A 19,291-nucleotide genomic window follows, 5' to 3' on the forward strand; every position below is an offset into this window, starting at 1 on the left:
GACATTATTGATGCGAAAATGGATCAATGCTGTCTGCTTTTTTTTATCAAAAGAAAAAGAATAGACCTTTATTTTGGATGCATTGAAGGTGATATGTTCTTCAAACATAGGCTAGTGCAGAGTAGTGGTATTTACATTCGTTGGGGTGTTTTTTTAATTTGCTACTCGTACATAGGTTTTGCAGTTTAAACGGAATAATTTTCTTGATTAATCTGTATAATTATGCAAATTCAGGGAATTAAAGCTGCAATCTCACATCTTCATTTTACATAGACTGAGCACTCTGCCGTTGGAGAGATATAGTCCATCCTATCCTCCTACCAAAAAGTTTTGTTTTTGTAAATAATTTCAGTTTTGTTTGAGGTAAGAAGAAATGTAAAAGTGTTTTTGAAAAAAAAAAAAAACCTAAACAAACTATTTTTGTGTGCAATTTAGAAAACAATTGGATCAGAAATAAATTGCTTTCAGCTAACAGAAAGAACACGAATACTATACTTACTGAAAGAATATTTGATATCTTTCAGTTACGGTACATGATAGTCCGGAGCGATGTAGTAAGTGTGGTTTTTACTACGTCCAGAACTTGTTACATACTATATATATATATATATATATATATATATATATATAGCCTGTATTCAAAACTTGTGGCACCATGTTTCAACCGTTTCTCAACCGAAATAGTGCAACAAATGGACACACAAACCAAAAATGTATAACAGACCATACGAGCACAAAATCATTATTAACAAAATAAATCTTCAACAACCTTAAAAAATATCCCCGTCATGTTACATTTGCTAAGTAGAGGGAAGCAACTCGTCACGCACGTTAAGAAAAGTATTGACTTAACGTGCCCTGTGCACATGAAATAAAATATATGCCAATCAGTTAACAAAAGAAAAATCGACAACATAAGACATAAAACGAATCCATTCCAGTAAACAAAAGTTTAACACCATCCTGTTTGTCTGGATTGCTACTCTCACTTCTGGCTATAGTGGTTGGCAGGTCTGGTCATGATTGAGGTACAAAAAATTACTTATATCTTGTAAAACTTGATTACATGGGAAATATGAGGGGTACTTGAAGTCTTCATTAAGATTGCACTAAAACTGAGGCAATAAAGAGTATGCCCAAAATAAATATGCCTCAAATTAGCAAGCCTAAATTAAGTACAAATATCCTAACCATTTTATTTCACCTCAAAATTGAAGAAATGTTAAGTTAAATTAAGTATACATTTTAAAGTGTCAATTAAAAATGTTTTCAGGTTGCTGCAGATGTCAGTACGCTGAAGTAAACCTCAAAATGTGAAGTACTTAATTAAAAATGAATGCCGGTTACATCCATCTCAGCATGAGCAGTTTGTTAGCCGTGATTGTTGGTTTTGTGCTTCTTCCTTCACTGTTAGCAGCCACTGGGCGTGGGGAAGAGAAAGTTGATATTGGAACATTATCAGGAGATGTTCAGAACTGGGCGATGCTTATACAAAACTACATACTACAGGTAAATTACAGTGATTTAAGACTGCTGTTGGTTAGTATTTTGCCTACAACAAAAATCTTTCATAATTGCAATAGGTAACAAATTCGTGGATTTGAGCTTATTAGACATGCGTATCTCTAATGAATTTTGTGAATTTAAACATATGAAAGTAAATCAAGAAATAATAGACGGCCATCAGTGAACAGTAATTTGCCTTGTACTATATGAGAATATAAATATTACAACATTTTCATTCTGGTACAGATATATTGTTTAACCACATTTTTGTTCTCGATAAACATTACAGCATGAACAAAATCTGTATTTTTGCAGCTAGCAAATGATGGCATTCGACGACATGACACCCAGAGTTATTTGGATCAAGCTGTTTACTCATTTGAAAAGAAAGATGGAGCAGAGATTGTAAATCAAGTGAAGACAACACTTGAAGATTACTTCAAGAAAAAGACAAGAGCAGCCGTGGTACTGCTAACAATTAAATTAGCATTGAGAGGGTAGAGAAGATGAGGAAATAGGAAAGAAATAAAGAAATGTTTTATTTAACGGCACACTCAACACATTTTATATACGGTTATATGGCATCAGAAATATGGTTAAGGACTACACAGATTTTGAGAGAGAAAACCTGCTGTCGCCACTTCATAGGCTACTCTTTTCGATTAATAGCAAGGGATCTTTCATATGTACCATCCCACAGACAGGATAGTAGATACCCCAGCCTTTGTACACCAGTTGTGGAGCACTTGCTGGAACGAGAACATCTTCATAAATCAAGGCTAATATTCGTTCCTCGTATTCAGCCTTGATACATATAGTCAAGATTACTGATATCCACTACTAGCGCCCTCTATTGGAAGAAAATTTGTAACCGATTATGTCCCTTACACGATGGCATCGCTGACCAATCGCAGCATCGGTAACGTGACAATCTTGAAAGCAATATCAAAAATTAACCACTGAAACCTTTTTTTTTAACATATTGTGACAAACACGACACGTTTCCACAGACACTGACGCTGCCATTTTTGTTTACAATAACAAGGGAATCTATAAGGAGCGTTGCGATTCGTTGCAATCAGATCTCATCGCATCCAATGAAATTTAAGCATTTTGTGGCACGATTTCTTGACTTCATGTATCAAGGCTGAATACGAGGAACGAATATTAGCCTTGATTTATGAAGTTGGAACGAGAAATACCCCAATGGGTCCACCGACTGGGATCGATCCTAGACCAGCCGCGAGATGAGGCAATAGCTGTCGGGCCTTAGTGCTAAGATCGCTTTGTGGAACTGGGCCATGGTCATCAAGTATGGGAGCCTAGGCTCTTACAAGGTGCCTCACAATGCAATATTGTAGTGTGAAAGAGCTTTTCACTTTGATATTCTTATGTTGTGTCTGTAAAGCAAGTGTTAGAATAAATCGTATTTTATTAGTTGCTGATTAAACAATCTGCTGGGATGTATTTCTTTTCATTAATTTATGTCATGCACCGTTAAAGAGTAACAATAAAATTAACAGACCTTTTTTTTTTAATTTTGCTACAATTCCCCATGCTGTGGCCATCTATGACAGATCAACTAAAGCGCCTAATCCTGAAATTTGTTAGAGATTTTCTCTCCCTGCTTCACTGTTCTTGCAAGTAGAACTTTCTATATATATATTTTTTTAAATAATGATAAAATTATATATGTCCAGTGTTGCTGCCAAAAATAAATATTTGAGTATGGTGCTATGAAATTGAATATTTACAATGTGTGTACTGAATGCAACTGCAGTCAATAGATGGTATGGGGGACCTCCTCCAGAAAGAAAATGGGTTAGGTTTTGGGTTCGGGTTAAGAGTCATTAATTTTGTCAAAAGGTAAACTTAAAAAATCAAATATACAAAACAATTTGGTATGGCGCCATACACATTTTACTGTCTGCCAGAAACCCTGTATACAGACTGACATCTCATTTTGTCTCTTTATAAAGTATAAAGTTACATGAAAACATTAATATTAGACATGATGCATGATGTATATGAATGGTTGTTAACTTTTTATATACATATTATTTCTGTTTTTAGTAATAGTAATTAAGCGTTATTGATTTGAATTATGGATTCATGTGTTTATCTGTAGTTTTGTTGTATTTTATTCTAGAGACTAGCTGCAAAAGCCCAAGAACTGTATGATGAATTCTTGACAGCTAATGCTACTACAAATGTTACCAGCCTCAATGATCTTGGCAGGGATGTTTACAAAGATTCAGACATTCCTAAATTATTGCCTGTGGATCTTGACTTTAATCCGTAAGATTACTGTAAAACCATTTTATTTCTGCACAACATTTTTCTGAATGTAAGTGTTTTTGTGTAGCATGAAAATATATAGTGCAATATTGTTCAACATTTGAAATATAAAAGTATGCCTAATTATGTATTTAGTTGTGCATATTTATGTATTGGTGTTTAAATTACCTGAATCACTGTTAGTAATATAACACATAATTGTAAAGCAGTCTTTGCTATGAGAAAAATCAAGGGGAACAGATCACTTTCTTGAAATGAAGCTAGGCGAGCAACCACATGAAGTTTCAAATATAATGGTTTAAAATTTATATTGCAAGGCAATCAGTGTGTCACTCTCTTAAAATTTTCCAGGTGAGTGTGGAGGGAAATGATCAGTCGCTTTTCCCAGTGAAGACTGTAAAGCATATCACCGAGACATAGTTAATGTCAGTGAATTATGTCTAAGCATGTTAAAGATAATGTATCAATATTCGGTCATTTGATTAAGTACAATGTACATGTATTCTGTGATTTTTTTTTTTGTTTTTAAAGATACTTCCGACAGAGTGTGAGTTCAAAGTATTCAACGGTGAAAATAGCCGATGAAGTTCCAAGGGACGACAAAGCCGTTATAGACAGTATCATATACACCACCAAACTGGAAGAAGTCTTCCACCAGAATGCTGCTGAAGACCCTTTAATGAGGTTGTTACAAGTCATTTTACTGAACAATTTAAGCATTTATGAGAAGTAGTCTCAGACTTGAAATATATCAGTACTTGAAATATACTTTATTATAAAGTTAACTTTTAGTTTAACAATTTGGCCAAACCTGATGTGTTTCTGGTTGTCCTGGTATTTGTAGTAACTCACAATTAGTTTTTTTGCGAAACAAGAAAGGTATGTACTTTGGAAAATAGGATCTGTGGATTTAAATAAATTAAGATCATTGGCCAGTTTTATTTTGGTAATAATAAAAACAAGTTTATAATCTGCTTACCTCAATGGACAAGTGACTAAAATTTTAATATTATATTACATATTATCTTTAATGTTAGTAAAAATTATTTTGAACAACTGTATTGTGATGTTTAAGAACAAATTCAATTACTAGTATATGTATTAATTATAATTCTTTTTCTTTTCTTTTTCTTTTAACACCAGATGGCAGTACTTTGGTACAACAATAGGAATTACAAGGCTTTTTCCGGGTCGAAAATGGTCCATAAACTTTGCTGGATTTTACAACGATTATGACCCAAGGCTTAGGCCATGGTATATTGCTGCAACTAGTGGACCAAAAGATGTTATCATCATTCTAGACTGCAGGTAAAACAAAAGGGAAACTGTAAACAAGGACATTATTGATTTTAAATTAGTTATGTTTACATTGCAAGCCATTATGTGATGCAGTGTTCTTGGCTGGACAATTTTAATAAAAAAAAAATATTCATCTAGTAGTGCAAGTTTACCTTTCATTTTGAGATTATATGGAGAGTTAAAAGAAATATGTTGGGTTTTTTTTCAGTCGGTCAATGCAAGGTGAGAAGTTTGAAATTGCCAAGGCTGTTGCAAAGACTGTTATCAACACGCTAACAAAACAGGACTATGTGAATGTGATATGTGCTCGTGCCAGTCATTGGGATGAAGTTGGCAAGTGAGTTATTAAAACATTTTTTGTTTAATATCACAGTTAATGAACAATTGTTTTATTTTTGGATTATATGCACTAATTGATCAGAGCTCATGTGATACCTCTTAGATTTTAGTCTTATAGTGCTTGTTTTAGACTTGAATTAGCTAAAGGCTACTGGGAGTTGTCAAAAACTGATACATCTAAATCCAAGTAATCTCTTTTTAACATGACTTCCCAATAATGTTACATGATAGTGATCTCACTCAGTTATCAAATTGCACTAAAAAAATCCATTTACAATTTTTTTTTTAATTACTGTATACTTTAGTGGAAAGTTACTAATATGCAACTTTGACAGAGCCCCTTAAATTTCTTGCTTTCTAAATGCTTATGTCAATTTTGCCATTTAATTGTAATGTTAAATGTTTTTTAGTTATTTATAAATTGTTGGTTGTATTTAGCTGTGCAAGGCATCCAAGAAAAGTGATGTTATTTTGTTTTCAAGGTGGCATCCCTATGATACTGAGGTAATGAGCTGCCAGTCGGATGGAATGGTGCCAGCAACAATAGCTCACAGAAAGGATTTGATTGAAAAAATTATGATGAGGAAAGCTGGCGGAACAAGTGAACTGGAGTAAGTATTCTTATTGACAGACTGTGCCATTTTATGAAATTTTGTATATAGCTTTATCATGTACTGTTATAGATCAAGTTTTACTTTCTTGTTGATTTAACCATTTTTGTATATAGCTTTATCATGTACTGTTATAGATCAAGTTTTACTTTCTTGTTGATTTAACCATTTTTGACTTTTATGACCCTTCAGCTTAGGAGATAGAATTTGTTTTTCGCCCCTGGTAGGGGACATATATTGCTTTAGCAGTACTTTCAGAATGCTTGTTATATTAATTATTTTAGAACAATTAAACTTCTTATTCATATTTTTATGATATTGCAAAGTTATTGTTAATAGTGGTTAAAACCCTTTAATGGATAATAAAAAACCTAGTGTATTTTTCAAATCATAATCTCTTTTTTTTATAACATTATTAATTCTCCATATTGTGACATCCAATAGCCGATGTATTTTTTTGTGCTGGGATGTCTTTAAACATTCATTCATTCTCCATATGGCTTAAGTATAATATTATGGTTTTAATATGAACAGAATTTATATAGGATGACAAAACAAACATGCTAAATTACATAAATTGCTTTTCCAGGAAAGGTTTTGAGATGGCTTTACAGCTGCTAAGAAGTGTTCCTCGCACTGGCTGTCAGTCACTGATTGTGTTTGCTACAGATGGCCTTGATACTGATGGAGAACAGGTCAGATGTGGGCCAGGTATGTTGTAAGGGCAATGGTGTATAAATGTAAAAGAAAACATGTAGTCACTTACAAAATAAGGCTGTGGTGTTCTGCTTGTGATATGTAATAATGACCATCAAGTGTCCGCTAGTGTTGAAATGTAGTCTGAAACACAACTACTTGAACGGCATTGTTCACATTCCAAGCTTATAATTTTATCTGGTTGTAAGAATTCTATTGTTTCACTGAACTAGTAAGTGAACACAAACTTGGCAACACGGTACTAATCTGTTTCAAATGTTCAAATAAAATAAATTTTAAAAATGAAGTATATCATAGGTTCATACACTTGCAGTTAGACTTCTACAGCTATTATTATTATTATTATAATAATTATAGTTATTGTTGTTGTTTTTTGTCATCTAGGATATTACACCAGGAGTGGTTATGTTCCTGGACCAATATGCAAGTACAACTTCACCAAAGTTTGGAATGTCCATATAGAGGAAAACAGCAAGCTTGACCCTCCAGTAAGTTTATCTGATGATACAGCGTAGCATTATACATATGAAGAGTTCAGATGCAAAAACAGACAAATCCATTTTGATCATTTTCTGTAAAAGAGGTTTTTTTGGTGTGCTTTCTAGGTTAAGCATATCAATGTAGTATAGGGTGATTCTGAATTGTTATAAGTGAAGTAAACCAAGGACAGAATTTCAAAAATATTAATTTATTAATAAAGTAGAAAAATTTAGTTTTTGATTCCATTTTACGGCAAAAACAGACAAATCCATACATTTTTTTTCTTCAAATAATGGTCTAAACATATGTTCCAAAGTACACAAATATGTTAAAAATGGCAAATATTATGACTGTTATTAAAGATTCAACATAAATCAGTATTAATCTAACAAAACAAGAGGTCCTGGGGGAAACAAACATTCATATGACTAGAAATCTAATCAGATTGATATTGACTACAAAGGAATAATCACTGCCACGAAAGAGAGTCAAGGTTCTTCAGGTTTATAAAGTTTGTGACTAGTATCGCCACACAAAGTTCCAGTAGGATATAATGTAGCACTAGCTTGAAACCAACCAATGACAGTTCAGTCCTCATCACTGCTTTCCTCAAGGTCCTGTCTGCCAATGTCACGCTGGCCGACATCGGTGAAGATATTCTCATAAAAGATCCGGACAGTGTCAGCTGCACCAATCTCATCAATAAGTTTGAGGACATCAACTTTCTTCGCAGGCTTCACACAGTTGACCATGGGAGTGATGGCTGGCTTGAAGTTCTCCCATTTTCTACCCTTCTTGAGAATAACGTGTTCACAAAAGTCACCACCATAGACTTGCTTGAAACCAACTTGATCCGAATTGATGCGTAGGACCTTGGCATCGCTGATCTTGAAGGACCTCTGGGACTTGCAATGCGCTGCTGCAGCTGTCTTGAAATCGCGACATTGCCAATCTGTACAATACTCATGTACTTTGCCGTGTTTGTTTAGAATAGCAACATACTCATCAGGTAGGAGAATAGTATTATTTTTCCTAATGTCTTGCTCGATCCTCCCGAATGCCCTATCTGCTGGAAGAAAACTGTGGCCTCGGACAGGGAATGTGTATTCGATGCTCAGCTGTGGAAAATTCTGTTTTCGCATAGCGCACAGCATCGACAAAACATTGATGTTTTTATTTTGGCCATAGCAGGAGTCTGAAAACATGCGCAAGTGTTGATTCCTTTTCAGTTGGTCCCCCACAACAGAAATGAAAAAATGGTTTAAGGCTGAAGCCACCATATTGCTATCCTTGCGGTTCTGGCTTTCTAGCCATATGTATAGGTGAATGTCATCTTTTCCCTGTGGAAGACCTCGGCCGCGGTGGTGAACTACACCAAAAACATAAGAGGTAGAGCTGCCGAGAATAGAAGGTTTGTCCTATGGGAGACTTCGGAAGAACAAGATTCTCCATGATATGAAAACAAACGGTGAATGAATCCTCGACATTATTTAAACTGTCATAGAATCTCCTTGCCATACGCCTGTGAAGAATGAACATGGCCGAACAATTCCGTTTATTATCATCTGTGATGAATGGGTCCTTCAGCTGTAGCCTGAACTTCAGGCATGTGCTGCATATATCCACAGCAGGATGACCAAAGGCCAAGTTGAAATCGTAGACAAAAACACTGTAGTATAGTGAATACGATATCTGTAAATCATTCTGATCCTGAAACATTTGGTGCATCTTTTTGACGTTCAGGTCAGCTGGTAAGTATTTCCGGCCAGGGGCGCCACGACGAGCATAATGGCTAGCTCGACAAGTGAACGTTGTGATGTGGTCACGAATGGCAAGCTTTCTGGCAAGGTTCCTCTCCACATTTCGCACACCTCCATGATGTTCGGATCTCGCAACTCCATCCTCTGACCAATATTTGGCAATATTCGCTAACCGATCTTTCTTGACACCTGAAACAATAAAATGGAAATGAAAATAAGAAAATTATTAAAATAACGATACTGGGGCACATAACAATAAGCAGTTATCATTCGGCATGCAGTCTGGGGAAGATCCACGATTTTATAAGGTGGGTCCCACCTGAAGGCTCAAAGTACGTGACTATGTCATTAGATACGACCTGAGCCACTCCCAAAGCCCATATAGTAAGGTTAAAATGTGTGTGTGTGTGGGGAGGAGGGGGGTCAGAATAAATGGGTATAGCCTGGTCTTGGGTAGGGGTGAATATTTGCTAAGTGGAACTAATTTAGCAGTCATGTAACCATACAGGGGCGTGCGCAGGAATTTTTTTTTGGGGGGGGGGGTCGAGTTGTCTGGAGAAGCTCGACACCACAAGCGCTGCAGGCGTGAAGCCCGTTGCGGGGGGTCTGGGGGCCCTCCCCTCGAAAATTTTGAAAAATTGACCCCTTCTAGGGCTATTCTGAGGTGTTTTCTGCTGGCTAGCCGAGCTGCTTTCTGACAAAAAAAAAATTCGCCTTGAGCGGGGGGGGGTTCGACCCCCCAAACCCTGCGCATGCGCCTGCCATACCAGGAAATATGGCCGTTGGAGCAAACAATTACATAGCCTTGGTCAGTTGGTGTGGCTAGCCACTGTCTGGTTCGGGGGCTAATATTAATTATCTTGCCTGCATGTAAAATACTTGAATTCCATTGATCATTTAGCCTTTGACAAAACCATTATACACTGGAAGGCAAAGCCAGATTCTCTTATTGAATTGTATTCCCCGCCGAGATATAAATGACGTCATTTTTATTTTAGGTTTATGGAAGGAAAACATTCAGTTTTAGGGAGACGCCGTACTCTTAGAAAAGTGTAAACCTTTAATCGTGGAAATTTGTAAATACATCATCATAATATATAGTTAAATGTCGGCCAGATAAATCCGTTGAAGAAGTATCTCTCGGGGTAAATGGATTTTTATGTACCGTACCCTCTGTGTGCTCTTTTACCCCGAGTCGAAGCACACAGAGGGCACATAAAAATCCATTTGCCCCTCGTAATGTTTCTACAACTTATAATACTTTTTTATTTGCATGGCATTTTGATACTAATGAAAACTAGATCATTTATGGCCTAGGGTCTAGAACTTTATTACACTGGGTACTATACTCACCGAAAATGCTCATGAATGAGGCCTTGCACACTGGTATCTTCTCCTTGTTTGCAGTCAAAGTGTAGTACTTCACTGAAATTTCTCTATTCCTCTTAATTTTAGAAGAATCGTCTATCCTTGGTCGCCTCCGCACCCATTTACCGATATCCATGTAAGAAAGCAGGGTGGCATCCTGAGTAACCTTGTTTTCAGTAGATATAACCGATCATGTGCGTAGGTTAAATCATCATTGGATAGGGAAGTCACCAAGCACATATTACGTACATTATGTACACACGAAATGCTAGCAAGTTTTTCAGCACCACTATGTCGCACGTTTTTTGCAAGGGAGCGTCCAGAATTGCCTGAATTGTTCTCCCGTTTACGCCCAATTGGTGATAATACCACTGTCTCGTCAATGTCATCAAAGTTCTCCATTATTAAAGAAAATGTTCGATAAAATACGTAGAAACTTTAGTGAGTAATGAGAGGGATCCTGGGCGCTGCCATGTTGAATTACATGACTAATTACGGCGTATAGATTGGATAAATGGAGTTGTCGGTATTTGCGAAAAATGATACCCGTCACTTGTCGGTTTCTGAAACGAATCATGAAATTGTTGTGGGTTTTATGAAGTAGGTGTCGGCTTTTGCAAAGAAACAGATATGCTGTCAGTAAATATGCCACCAGTACTATGTAATGGTCGCCATGGTTTATTTTCGACCAAAATGGCGTTTGTCGGTTTTTGCGCCTGAACTCTTCATATGCAGCCTAGAAAAGCAAATTATTTGTAGAACCATATTGAGGCAAGTGTTTTATTCAAACAAAGTTGTTAAAAAAAACCCTCATAAATCCAATAAATAAATATTACAGCTAATGTTTCCTGAAACCTTTAATATTTTTGAATAACAGGTGTTTTTACAAAATGAATTTGAATATATTACTTATTTTAATCTAGTTCCACTGTAAATCTGTTCCTGGGACTTATCACTTTATTTTGTCCATTCCAGGCTCGTATTTTCAGCTACCTTTTGATAGAAGATGCAGAATTGTTTCCTGGTCGATCGGCCTGTGATATTGGGCGTGGCAGTTTCAAGAAACTGATGACTGGCGAGAACCTCATTTCACAGATGAGCAACTACTTTGACTTTCTGTCCTCTAATGCTCAAAGCAGCAACGCCCTGTGGACATCACCTTATCTAGATTCATGGGGGCTCGGTCTCATGGTCACGTACTCAATACCTGTACTCAGCCGCATCACAGGAAAGTATGTACATTATATGAATATTATATAAAAAAAATTGTGTATGTTTATATGTAAGTAGTTTGTATGCATGTTAGTGTGTGTGTGTGTGTGTGTGTGTGTGTGTGTGTGTGTGTGGACGCACGCAGGTGAGTCGATACATAAGAGAGTGGGAGATGTAGAGTGAAGGAGGGTATGAGAAAGAGACTTGGCTAACTTGTTAAAAAATGTATTGTTAGAATTAAAAAACTTGATTTGCTACCTGCTCCAAGTCAACATATAAAAAAAATTTCATTATCTGCACAGTTCAAGATATATACAGGGAAATATAACGTGCGTCATAGCGATTTCATGTAACTAATGAATGACATAAATTGGAGTATCGTTAAACATCAATTCCCCAGTCTTAGCTTTGTTTAAAATGACCAAAATGAAGTCATTTCATCAGCTCTTTCTAGTTACCTTTGAAACATTTTGACATGGTCCTTATTGTTCATAAAAAATAATATGGATAATAAAGAAATTATTACACTTATGTGTGAATTGTACTGATTTGACTAAACTCATGTCAGGATTCATGTATTACAAGACAAAACAATAATCTTGACACTCGCTTCCTAAAATCAGCACAACATACAGGTTTGTATAATAATCTCTATATATCGGTTTCGTGATGCAGGTATATTGGTGTTGTTGGAGTTGATGCAACTTTGGATGAAATTGAGAACTTTCTCACAAAACACATGTGGGGATCAGTCTATTCCTTTCTTATCAACAATCAAGGGGAGACAATTTACCATCCTAGACTGAAACCAAGTAAAGGGGTTAGTGTTTTGAACTAAACAGTAGGCATATTGATATGTTTTGTTGTTAATATTTAATTAAACATACAAATGTAAGAGATACTGTGTATTTACCTTCCTAATTTAAACAGTGGAATAGGTTAGAGATTAACAACTCTGTCTTTACTTGTAGCTGTAATTATTCTTATTTATATGGTTTCTAGCCAGATCATACAATCTAGCAATTTGCTTTCTAAAACTATAAATAGTAAATAGACAATACTAAGATTTAAAATATATTGTCTATGGTTTTGAAAGCAATGTTCTAGAGTATTGTTACGAACTTTAAAACCATGGTGTATACTGTCTAAAAATATTCTTGAAGTTTGTTTTTGTTTTGTTTATTACCTCATTATATCAAAATATAAATTCCTGAAAATGCTTTCTGATTGCAGTTGCTGGAAGACCCAATCTTTATCCCTATATCGCAGCTGGAAATTGACAAACACGGCAGCCCGGCTGAGTTCTCCCTCATTGAAAGTGAAATGAGAGCTGGGATAACCAACCAAATAAAGGTGGTCACAAGCAAAGGACCAAAGGTAAACTACTTTACATGAGGGTTTTCTATTGAGTTTTTCAACTGATTGAAATAAAAGAAGCTTGATTGCGAACTATTAACTTTTCACAAACGTTTTTATTTGGTAATGAAAAAGCTGATAGCAACATTTAAATTAATAATGGACTGAATGTTGTCTTTAAAGAAATTGTTTTTCCTTAAATATACTACTTAAAACAAGTGCAGGGTCAATAGTTTATTGGAATGTAAATTTAACCATACATAGTGAAAATTATCCAGATGCAACAACAACTGCACATGCATTTCATGTTCATCAAAAATTAACCATGTACACGCAGAATATTGCAAGGTGTATTCGATACAAAGTGGGGTATTTTTTTGTTATTTTTGTTAATTTTATCAGTACAATCGGTGCCTCAGTTATAGACATCCAGGATTGTTTTCTGCATTTGCTTATTAGGCACAGGCATAGTGTTCGATGTTACAACAGTGAAAATTCTGTTGCATTCAATATAATTGTATTATGGTGAAATGCACTTGCATATAAAATATATTTACTGACCCTTAACAAGTTTTGAGCAGTATAATTTTGGCCATTTTAGTTAAGTAAATAATTTTGTTTACTGTTTCACGTGCTGTCTTGAATCATTAAATAACATATTAACTCAAAAGTTAAGCACACATTTAATTGAAATAATTTTGAAATGTCTCACAGATTTAAATACCTATGTTTCAACTGAAGTTGTACGTTTTGTATATTTTCTTGTAGACCTATTTTTATGGAGCACTAGAGGATGCAGAATATTCATTTGCATACTGCTTGTATGAGACGGACATGGTGAGAATTTATTATACTGTAGCATTTCATCATAAATAAATGTATATATTTTTAAATTCTGGCAATCAGCAATGTCGTAGTGATTGCTGCAGGGTTTTTTTTAATTGTCCACAGCATATATTTTGCTGTGAAACTTAATTTTTTATGTCACTTCTTTCTATTAATTTTTATTTATTTTTTATTGTTGTAATACTGACAAATTAAACTCCTGTTTATCGTATTAATCATAAAACTGCCGTTAAAAATGCGGTGGAGACTGTTTTCACAGCATATTTTTTGCTCTGGCCATTTTTCTTAATTACTAGTATTTATTTTGTAAATTCTGAATGAAAATATGGGAATATTAATGAAACAGAAATAGGTGAAGATGAACATTACCTCAGATTTTTAATTTTTGGATATTATTTCATCTAAGCTCAAACTAGAATATGAGATTCTAAAAAGATATCACTTTCAGACTGAGTTCAAAAGGATGGAACCAGAATAATTAAATTTTAAAGTAATATAATAACATATTCTTGCAGGAATTTCGAAGATCACAAGAACCTTTGGATAGATCTAAATATCATCAGAGTTACTTCAATCTTCTTAAAGAGTACAACAGTACTTTGTTACGGAAAGAGCTGCCCGGTGTTTATGAAGAAATTGATGTGCGGGAAAATGAAAGCCGGTACCCAGGTCTGAGAATCAGTTACAAATATTCCACAATATTTCTGCCTCCAAAGGCCTGGTGTGACCCAACCACTTACATGTATGATGACAATCTGGCACAAAAGACGTTAGATGCTCATATTTGGATTAACAGTCACCAGAAGGATGAAGGCTGTGAGTTTGGAAAACAGAAGTTTAGAAAGGGAGTTAGGTAAATACATTCTGTCATTAAATAATATGACGTTTATCTGTTTGTAAGTGTAATATGTAGGATTAAGTATGTTTTGATTATATTCTGCCATTAAATGAATGTGCATCATATTCATGTGTGCATGTATGAAGAGATGCTACTTATATTCTGCAATTAAATAAAGAGATATATGCATTTGTTTATGTGCATGAAAACATTAAATTACTAGATGTACATATCAGTGTGTTTGAAAATATGTTGTGCTTATACCAGCACAATGTAATGTTTAAAAATTTGTATTCACCTCACTGGTAGGGTACATATAGTTTAATCTGACACATGTTATTTGGGTTTCAGGCTTAGCATTTTAATTGTTTAAAATACAATGCAATTTGTGCATACTAGTATGTATCAAAAGAAGCTTACATACAGTATTTACATCTGGAGGAAAATAAAACATTTAATTTGTCAAAATAAGGTGCTATCATATGTTATAATCAGAATATGTTTTAATAATGATGAGTTATAAATGGGAATACTTCTGGGATGCAACTTATGCATCTCTGCCTCTTAAACCAGCCACTATCTTTCAAAAATGGAATTCATTATGTGTATACTAAAAATATGAAAGCAGACAGTGATAAATAGGTCAGATTCAAAATGTATGGCAACATGGTCAATCTACTTTTATTGCTTTATATGTTTCATTTTTAACACTGTCTTAAATTTGTTTTTCCAGAGCTGATGTGTTGATAACTCAGCCAATTGAAGTAATCTGGCGGACACGAGACTTTGAGTCTATCAAGCAAATAAAGTGGACCAATGTTGGGCTCAGGAGTGGAGTATTCAGAACATACCCAGGTCATCGGTCAAAACGGGAATATGACCCAACCAAGTAATTTTTATTTAAACATCCAGAACTTGTGCATTCTTAAAATTATGTATCTATATCACTGTGTCTATGTACACATTATGCATAGAACAGTATCCAGTCTTTCAAGTTCTCATTTAAAAACTTATGTTTTATTAGTTGTTGTGAAACAAAATACTTGGTGGTGGTAAATTAAAACTCATTAATATAAGATTATTTAATATAATATATAAGAGATCCCTTGCTGCTTTTGGAAAGGAGTAGCCTGTATGGTGGCAGCGTGTTTGCCTTCTCCCTTGACCACATGTTGTAATAATATAACTATATGTTACTTGTTAGGCACTGACTAGCCATATACTTTAAAATGTGTTGAGGTGTTGATTAATACTCTTATTCTTTCATATGAAATTTCTTGATCTTTTTAATAATTAACATATCTGTGACTCACTGTAATTACTAGAATCTACAGATATTCATATCATGAGCACTTATACACGCATTGTTTATTATTATTATTATGTTATTGCATCATATTTGTTTATAAAGTTGTGAGTAACTCATATTTTATTTATATTTAATTGGTTCAGAAGTTTAATTACTCTATAATAAATGCTGTGGATCGCACAAGAAATCAGATTTGCTCTAGACTTTCATCTTGTAATTACTGACAAGTTATATATTTTAATTGGTCTGTATTGTATTTTTATCAATAATCTTTTCTGTTTATTAGACGACCGTGGTACAAAAGAACCAGTTCAGCACCACACAAGACGTCAATATCGACGCCGTACATGGACTCTGCTGGTGTGGGCAAGATCAACACAATCTCCCAGGCTGTGTTTGAAGGAATGACCCCCAAGACTGATAAAGAATGTGAGCAGTATGCAAAAGGAGCCAAGTTGGGAGGATGCAAGTGTGAAGTTGACAGTGATTGTCTTATCAGTAAGTGGTTTAACTGTTAATTGACTTTCGCATCCACCTTTACAATTAAAAAAACGTCCTCACAGAATCAAGTTTCCAAAATGAAATTTGATATTTTTATACTAAATTATTTAACCTTAAATTGTTAGAAAACAAATAATCTTAACACTTTTGTTACATGTAATGTTTTTAGAGGGCATCCTAGAGAGTTTAATTACCAAAATAAAAAATTCTTAAGCACTTAATTTTTTGTTAAAAGCCATCGATAAATGTGTGAAAAGATGAACGTTTTTTATAGATATTTTCACCAATTTTAAAAAAAAAAAAAGGGTAAAATATGTCATGTTATTTTATTTATGTGCACCAATCAATTTATATCAGTTGTTTTGGTGTTCTTTTTTTTAGGACTCCACTGCCCTAGTTTGTTTTATAGAACTGTCTGTAGGCTTTTTGAGTATGGAATATTTCAAAACATGGAACAATATGGAGGGGTATTCTGGGGAAGCAGTCCTTACACCTGTACAATGTTTGCTTCCTGTGTATATGTCTTGTCCACACGTTTAGAGCACATAATACAGCCTGGTTTCGATTCCGGTACAAAGTCGATGAAGTGGCGTTCACCGAGTCTTGCTTCATTGTTGGAAAGACTTGGTCTTCTACACACTTTAGTTACCTTTCTTGTGTAAACCTGTAAACTGTTTTGCAACAGACAGACAAAATCATGTTTTTTAATCAGTGGCTATTTGGTGTTAAACATGTGACACATGATTAGTGTGTTAGAGAAAAAACATGAAATAAGAGACGACCACTCAGGTTGAGACATAATGAAAGAGTCATCTGATTAAAGATGAAAAATACTGTGTAATAATTGTTTTTTTAACAATGTAGGAATAGAGATGCTGTCTGAAAATATACACTGTCTTTAAGCATTGTTTCACTGTGCAAGTACACGTTTAATACTTGCTTAATAGTGTGTTATCTTGGATTGTGTCTTAATGTTATTAATTAGTCCCTTGTTTCTTTCAGAGGTGTGTTACCTAAGCAAGGCTCCTGGTCCGAACTCGAAGCATCGACGATGTGCAACTGAACGTGTGGAAGCTGTCACAGGACTGGATATTCTGTACGATGATTTCCAGAATAAAACGATGGGCAGCATGCAAGCAAGTGACTTCCGCAAGTCCTGTGGTCAGAATTACACGTGTCCTGATGGAGAACCAGGATGTGAAACTAAGTGAGTCCTCGTTTGAACATGAACATGATTTCATTGTAATTAGTTGGTAAAATTGTTTTAATAAAAACAGTGATTAGCAAAGAAACTAATAAAAGCCAAATTTAAGCAAAATAATTTAAAGTTGTGTTTGATGAATGCATTTTTTCATGTGGATTTGAATAGAGGAAGAAATATCTGGATATTATTTATAATTTTCATCATTTGCAAATTGCTTCACAGGCAATTGTCCGACAATTCTATTGCCTTTAAAATGGGCAAGTTCATTTGTTTCTTAGGGGTAATACTTATTGTTAATTTAAAAGATGGCTAATTTGTTTATAACCAAATTGCTTATACATACACATGGAAGTCTGTTTTTATGACCCAGTCAACAAACATTACTGGGTACATTTAGTGTCCTGTCTGTTCATTCGGCTGTCAATCTGATTGCATAAACATTAACCCATGTATTTGCCAGGTGTTATTTGTTTGATTACAACTCCTACCTGGTGATGGACCCAGACTTTCTCACAGCCAGCAGTTTAGACAAGAGTAAGTACGCAGGCATCACCTTGGGAAGGAAGGAAGGCGAAATCATGAAAGAACTGGTTTACAAACATGGATTCTTTCGTCGCAAGGAGTCGTTTGATTTTCAAGGTTCCTGTCGAATAACACCAGAAGCTCCAAAGGTGATTAGCTTGTGGATGTTCATCTTGGATTAAGTAAATATATCTTAGCTAATAAAGAGTACATTGTTATTAATGTTATATATCTAAAAACAAATTCCTCTTGACTATTTGTATTTTCTGTTTTTTATATTTTATATTACGAATATTAATTGTTGATATTACAGCTACACCTCATTACTCCTGTGAGAAAAAGATTAAACAATTTGTGTGTTTCTTTTGTTTGTTCATTCATTCATTCATTCATTTGAGTGATAAATGACAGTTTATTGTGTGTTTCAGGTTACTCTAGCAGGTATACCCAAGAAACCTGAAGAGCTTGATGACTACTATAAAAACCGTGGTCCGATTGCTATGTTCCGTAGTGATTTCGGATGCATCCAGGATGTTGTCAGTTACAAAGCAGATGATTCTGCTTTAGGTGAGCTGGTAGCCGAGTCTTGTCAGAATTTTACTTTTTGAAGCCATTAGGAAACAATGTATGAAGTGGAGGGGTGGAGCCCAAGCATATTTTCTTTACTTTTCAATTTCAAAAAGAGGATGTTTTAGGGTGGGTTTTTTTTTTTTTACTACCTGCCATATATAGTAGGACAAAAAAGTTAATGTTTTGGGCCTTAAGTTGGGGGTAACCTTCCCACGATTTTCTACAAGACTGATATGTAATCTGCTTCTCATAAATATCAGGTTTCACTCCATTTGACTGATTATACAACTTTTTACATCAATCAATATAATAGTCCGTGAAGTAGTCTCTTAACCTTCTGACTACTGCAGGCGAGATATCACGCCCAATGTCATGCCAGTCGACATACTGTACACTGTATACAGTGCATTCCCCAATTCATATTTCCCGCTATTTTGCACACAACACTCACCGGAAAAACTTGTATAACAGAAAACAACTCAGCTTCATGTATCTTTAGGTTTTGTTTTGAAAATAGCTTGTAATTTTGTGTTGAAAAAGTGGTTTTCGGCAAGT

General features: G+C 34.9%; 1 protein-coding gene across 1 annotated transcript in view; it reads left to right on the plus strand.

Moving 5' to 3' along the window:
* Positions 1 to 21: 21 nt before the first annotated feature.
* Positions 22 to 19,291, plus strand: part of LOC121374351 (VWFA and cache domain-containing protein 1-like) — a 30,185-nt gene continuing 10,915 nt past the window's right edge. Inside the window, exons 1-20 of the mRNA XM_041501447.1 lie at positions 22 to 88; positions 1,274 to 1,509; positions 1,822 to 1,971; positions 3,656 to 3,804; positions 4,336 to 4,488; positions 4,948 to 5,112; positions 5,312 to 5,440; positions 5,925 to 6,053; positions 6,643 to 6,764; positions 7,155 to 7,258; positions 11,354 to 11,610; positions 12,266 to 12,410; positions 12,824 to 12,967; positions 13,715 to 13,783; positions 14,308 to 14,645; positions 15,364 to 15,519; positions 16,226 to 16,437; positions 17,443 to 17,647; positions 18,105 to 18,315; positions 18,595 to 18,733. Coding sequence (XP_041357381.1) covers positions 1,333 to 1,509; positions 1,822 to 1,971; positions 3,656 to 3,804; positions 4,336 to 4,488; positions 4,948 to 5,112; positions 5,312 to 5,440; positions 5,925 to 6,053; positions 6,643 to 6,764; positions 7,155 to 7,258; positions 11,354 to 11,610; positions 12,266 to 12,410; positions 12,824 to 12,967; positions 13,715 to 13,783; positions 14,308 to 14,645; positions 15,364 to 15,519; positions 16,226 to 16,437; positions 17,443 to 17,647; positions 18,105 to 18,315; positions 18,595 to 18,733 — 3,154 coding nt within the window. The 5' untranslated portion in view covers positions 22 to 88; positions 1,274 to 1,332. The remainder of the gene's footprint in view (positions 89 to 1,273; positions 1,510 to 1,821; positions 1,972 to 3,655; positions 3,805 to 4,335; positions 4,489 to 4,947; positions 5,113 to 5,311; positions 5,441 to 5,924; positions 6,054 to 6,642; positions 6,765 to 7,154; positions 7,259 to 11,353; positions 11,611 to 12,265; positions 12,411 to 12,823; positions 12,968 to 13,714; positions 13,784 to 14,307; positions 14,646 to 15,363; positions 15,520 to 16,225; positions 16,438 to 17,442; positions 17,648 to 18,104; positions 18,316 to 18,594; positions 18,734 to 19,291) is intronic.

This window comes from Gigantopelta aegis, chromosome 6, assembly GCF_016097555.1.
Source record: "Gigantopelta aegis isolate Gae_Host chromosome 6, Gae_host_genome, whole genome shotgun sequence".
Classification (NCBI taxonomy): Eukaryota; Metazoa; Mollusca; class Gastropoda; order Neomphalida; family Peltospiridae; genus Gigantopelta; species Gigantopelta aegis.